Genomic DNA, 6,000 nt, shown 5'->3' with positions numbered 1-6,000 from the left:
CACACACACACACATGCACACACACTCTGCCCCACCGATGTGTTTTGGCACTGGACGGAGGAGCTGTTGAAGCGCAGGGCGGGGACTCGGTGCTCCACTCCCTGAATGGTGAGCAGACACTCGTACCCCCTCTGGCCAGACTGGGGCTGGGGGAGGTTCTTGGCCCGCAGGGTGATGGGCTTCACCACGTTGACCGGCACTAGGATCCTCTCTGCAGGCAGCAACTGGGGACACTCCTGGGAGAGGGAGAAAGACACAATGAAGGATGGTGAGGACCGTGGGACCACACAGAGGTTCTTATGCTGGTTTTGAACTGGATTACTTTTACTGGAGGATGTCCTGTAATGTCATTTTGAAGCACTATACTGTATGTGTACTGTAAATCCAGAGGATCGTTCAGACGGGATAAAGGATCTCTGTGATTTCCCTCAAATTACTGCTGGTAGCCTGGGAATAAAATGTCATGATCTACACTTATGATTATATGCACATGCTGGTCAGACAATCTGCTGCCAAAAACTGAATACATTTTTACATCATGGAGATGCCAATTCAATCTGGGTTGTTAATATTAGATGACCTGTGAGTTTGCTGAAAAACAGCAGGCAATTTGAACTGCTTTCAATTTTGACTTTCCGTACTTTTGGATGTGGCAAAGTCATATTGGATTAAAACTATGGATGCCATTGGCAATAATTACAATAACTGGACCTACCCCAGTAAAACTAATCAAATTCGAGTAAGGCTTTACTTTATTCTTGGTGACCTAGAGAACAGCTACATTTCCAAAAACTTTCAAGGTCGAGTTCTCTTTGAAATTACAGCGCATTTCAACATTATAATTAAACAATGAAATCAATTTGGAGACGCTGACAATGGCTGTTCACAATGCACCAAAATATTCCTGCAACCTGATTGACGTGCTGTAAACCTCCCAGAGAGTCATCAACACTCATCATCCCATCTCATCAAGTACCAGACAATCCACCACAACTTCACCTAATTTAATTGAATGACATCGCCACTTAACCATGCACCATTTTCTGTGTTTTAGTGCTGTTATTGGTGCTAGCTCCAGAGGTGGGATCAGCTAGTTGAGTCTCTATGGGTTATACAGTAGTGGTTAGACAGTCCTAGGACCCATTCACATTCACTGTGAGTGAAGGGCCAGCTCAATAGGCACTCCACTGTTACAGTCCACAGCAGGGGAGCATGAATGATACAATGAGAGAGACTTCTATACAGAAATTGATATGAACTCTCAGCTTGTATTTGTATGTGTGTGTGTGTTCATTCAGGTGATGATGCCATTGAAAGGCTAAAATGAAACAGGCCAATTTCTGATGAATACCTGCATTTGGAGTAATTAAGGGATGGAGAAAAAAAAAAAAAAAAAGAGAGAGAGAGAGAGAGAGAGAGAGAGAGATGTTATACTGATTTGTTCTTTCTTTTCTAAATGCAGTCACTTAGCAATTGGAGGTCTAAAATTAACAACCAATCAACTCAGGTGTGAGTAACTGGCTAAATATAGAGCACCTATGACTTCCCTGAAAGATGAAGATGAGAGGAAAGAAGAGGAGGGCAGGCCAGTAGAGGGGAGGAGAGGAGAGGAGAAGAGAGGAAAGAAGAGAAGAGAGGAAGAGTACAAAGAGGAGAGGAAGCATAAGGAAGAAAAGAGGAGTGACGAGTGAAAGAGAAAGAGGAGGAGGAAGGTAAAGGAGGGAGTAAACTGAGTACAGTACTTCCCTTAGTACTTTCGTACTTAGTACCGTTTCATGTCTTTACCGGAAAGTGGTGGATGGAGAGAGGGAGCAAAAGAGGGAAAATGAGTTAGAAAGAGGAACAAAAAAACACAGAAACAGAAAATACCATAAAGCACGCACGTCAGGAGGAGCTTTAGCATGTCAAAGAGGGAGAAGGAGAGAGGGTGAAAAGAAGGAGAGCAGATAAGGTGTCCCCCCGCATGGATGGAGCTGGGGGGGAGCGAAGCGTGGCGCACGTTGAACTGGCCGATAACACTTGTTTGAAGTTCATTAAAAGCCACTTGATTGGGTTAGGCTGAGTGACGGACCGGATGGCTGCGTGGTGAGAGAGAGGCGAACACTCCGTGACACTATTCACAAAGTCATTATAGATAAATGACGTACAGGGTGAGTGAGTGCAGCGGTGGAGGAGAGGGAGGAAGAGGTGGTGCACGCGTGTTTGCTCTTCCAAATCTCATTTTCCTAAGAATGCGGGGTCGTATTTGGAGAGGGAAAATGAGCGGGAGAGCAAAGAGAGATGCAATCCATTTTTAATCACATCTCCTCCAGTTAATATACTTGAACAATAGGGACAGTAAATTTGGTTTGGTTTGTGGCGACGAAGGCATGGCAAGCACTGAAGTATGACTTCACCCAGTGACTTCAGCTGAATCTTGGAGACACAGATGTGTACTGATAGTGGCATATGGTGATGAGGTGATGGTATTACACACACACACACACACACACAGCACACCTCAGTGCCACAAACGACAACTAGCCACAGAGCATCACAGCTAAGATGCATTATAGTCTTTGAAACCCTAAACCCATGTGGCTCACACCAAAACTTCACTCACTTGCACACAGACAAACACACACTGACATGTGAGCATACACCCACACACACACACACGCATGCACAAAGGGTAAACCACAGCCTTGGAATCCCATTACAGTGTGAGATAAACGCCACCAGTCAGAGCCAGACAGCATCTCTTGCATCATCTGCCTTTATGACAAGATGCCAGGGAGATGGAAAACTTTGAAATGCAGATTTCAACCACTGTTCACTACACACACAAACATCCATGCATATACACACAAACACGCACACACACACACACAAACCTTCAGTAAAACCTCCCACAATTCACTTTACAGCACTGACATCACAGTAAATTTTATTTTTACAGCTATGCTCCAAATAAATACCCATTCGTGTAGCCTCAGGTAAATAAACTGACAGTCACACATACACACATATACGGTTTTTCACACACACAAACACACACAGGCACTGGCTACACACACTGATTTATTTACAGTTCACCTATAAACCAGTGTTGTCAGCCCTGTAATCCTGAAGCGGACTTCTCTACTGTCACACACACACAACCACACATCAAAGTTGCCAGGAATACAACCAGTCTCTCCTCATTCCTGTTTAACATTACAAACTTCTTGATTCTTACCATTTTATAAGCTCCGGAAGATCACAGTGATCGTCACCAGCTGTCCCCGAGGCCAAGTGGGCTCTCAGTGGTTTGGAAAGAGACACTAGTGCTGGTGGTGTTGGAGTTGATGCTGGCTGTCCACTATTCAGATTTATATCAACATTAAGCAGATCTAATGTCCGTGTGTTTATTGCTCACTCCCTCTAACCCCAACAACGGAGGCGTGATAAATAACAGAGATACTGTAGGAGCAAATGCAAATACCCACACAGACACAGACATACACACAAACCACACACACCTAATACAAACCCTCATAAATACACAGAGACACAAATCAAAGTTAAAAAAAAAGCAAGGGGAAAGAAAATGGGAGAGGAAGTTTGTCAATCAATCAATCAATTAGGTCGTCCTCGGAGGAGCCCTCCAGCGGCGTTTCCACTCATCTCGATCCTCCATGCATCTGGCTAGCTTGCCAGTACTCTCTGCCCCTGCATCTTTCTTCAGTATGTCCACGTACGTTGATCGATGCCCGTGTGTTGGCTCCCACAGCACCAGCTTGCTGGCTGGGAGCTCCCGGTGTCTCTGGCAGTGACCGGCTAGCCTCATTCTCCTGGATGCTATCTTCTCACTCAACCTTGGTAACCCCCCATACAGATGCTTGTTGGTAATGTGCTCGTTCTGGTCGATGTTTAGTACTGCTCGAAGCATTCTGGTGTAGCACCCATCCAGGGACTTCTGCAGGGTGGGCTTCAGGGTCCAGCATTCACAGCCATATAGGAGAACGGACTCTACTGTCTCAGAGAAGAAGCTGAGCTTATATGTCGGGGGAGGTTGGAGTTCCACACACTGGTCATGCCATTCAGAGCCTTCCATGCAAGCGCCTTCCTCACTTTAAGGTCTTGCTCTGACGAGTTGACCCATGAGCCCGGGTATTTGAAGTCATTGACTTCTTTCAGAGCAATGCCTCCTGTTGTCGTTAGAGGTGGATGGTCCTGGAGGATGTTGTAGGTGATAACCTCGGTTTTCTTGGCATTTAGCCTTCTCTCTCAAGTGGGGGTCGATGGCGCACCGTATCCGGTTTAGTATCATGCGGTTGTACATCTTTGCAATGATACATGTCAGACTGATGCCGCGGTAGTTGTCTGGTTTCGAGAGATCTCCAGATTTAGACACTGGGATGATGTTAGAGAGAGACCACATATCAGGCTTGTTGTTTTTCATCAGAGCAAGGTTGCAAATCTCGATCAGGATGATGTCATCAAGATCGCAATTCTTAAAGACCTCTGGGGGAATACCGTCCGGCCCAGCACTTTCCCCTGCTTCAGAGTGGATTTCACTCTGGCGAACTCCCTGGCTGTAAAGGGACCATCATCAATATTGAGATTTGTAAGGACTGCAGGTATCTCTTCCTCAGCTCCATCCACTGTCAGGTGTGTGCCTAGGAGATTCCGGAAGTGGGTGAACCAGGAGGTCACCCTCTCTTCCGGGCTGCTACCTGCAACCTGTCCATCCTTTGATCTTTTGCGCCCACACATCTCATTTATGACCCTCCATGACTCCCCATACTGTTGTTCGCCCTGAGCTGCCTCCACTCTCCGAACCCTTCCCATCAGCTCCTCCCCCTTGATCTTGCCGTATGTATTGAAGAGAAGCTGTTTGGCCTCATTCAATACCTCACGATTCTCCGGGGTCCGCTCATGATCGAAGCTTCGGCGTGCATCCTCCACTTTTTCACGTGCTACCACGACCTCCGGATGCTTGGCCCTCGGGGAGATTCTGATCTTCTCCATCACCGGCACACACATCCTAGTCGCCTCCGCATTCGCAGTGACAAACCGCCCGTACTTTGCATTAGGCTCCTCCTCCGCACCCAGTAGCTGAAACCGATTTCTTACCTCCGCTGTGTATCTGGCTTGATGGTCAGGACTTGTCGAGAACGCCTTCCAGTCATATCGGATCCTCGGGCTTGGCTTGGGGACCTCAGGCTCAGTCGCACCCTCATGGAAGCCACTCGATGATCAGAGCCCACAGAGTTGAACGTGCTGTAAGGTTCAGCGTTCAGGATAGTTCCTCCACCTGTGCCTTACCAGTATGTAGTCCAGCTGACGTAACATACTGGTAGCCCGGTCCTGGAAGGTCCATCTTTTGCCCATTCTTTTCCAGAACAGGATGTTCGCAGCTAGTAGCTCGTGTTCCATGAGTAGGGCAGCAAGATATTCGCCATTGTGGTTAGTGGTGTCGTGGTACGTGAAGGGTGCGTCCTCTGGTCCGAGCCTCGCATTGAAGTCACACATGAAGATTGTGCACCGTCATTTTGTGGAACACCCTCTCTCTCTCTCTCTCTCTCTCTCACACACACACACAAACTCTTCTAAACCCCCCCCACCCCCCACCCTCCTCAATTTTTCTAAGTATCCCATCGTCTTCTCTCTATCAGCACTCCATACCGTTGAGTGATGCCGAGTGGTAGCGCTGGCAGCTTTATGACCCCCAGTGATTGACTCCTGCCATAACAGAGACTGTGGAGGAGAGGAGGAGAGGAGAGCCTATGATGCCCTTATAAAAACTTTGCTCTGTTTGAGAAAGCTACTAATCAGTCGAGGTTAATATATTTTTCCGAGCTGAAGGGAGGGAGGGAGAGAGAGCTGATTGAACAGAAGGAGGCAAGAGAGACCACAAGGTATTCTTTACATGGGAAAGTGTATGTGTGTGTGTGAGTGATGTGAGGCTCAGTGATAGCCCTGTAGTCAAGTAATCAAGGACCTGCACTAGAAAGAGAAAAGTACCTGTCAATAGCA

The 6,000-nt window shown here is 47.1% G+C and overlaps 1 protein-coding gene across 1 annotated transcript in view; it reads right to left on the bottom strand.

Moving 5' to 3' along the window:
• Positions 1-35: 35 nt before the first annotated feature.
• LOC139644378 (plexin-A4-like) overlaps positions 36-6,000 on the bottom strand; it is a gene marked incomplete at its 3' end in the record, with an annotated part of 195,934 nt that continues 189,969 nt past the window's right edge. Inside the window, exon 10 of the mRNA XM_071519745.1 lies at positions 36-236. Coding sequence (XP_071375846.1) covers positions 36-236 — 201 coding nt within the window. The remainder of the gene's footprint in view (positions 237-6,000) is intronic.

Source organism: Centroberyx affinis, unplaced genomic scaffold (assembly GCF_046629955.1).
Source record: "Centroberyx affinis isolate AG114_WGS23_722 - 3 ecotype Tasmania unplaced genomic scaffold, CSIRO-AGI_Caff_v1 ptg000729l_1, whole genome shotgun sequence".
Lineage (NCBI taxonomy): Eukaryota > Metazoa > Chordata > Actinopteri > Beryciformes > Berycidae > Centroberyx > Centroberyx affinis.
This window is presented reverse-complemented; position numbering and strand designations above follow the sequence as displayed.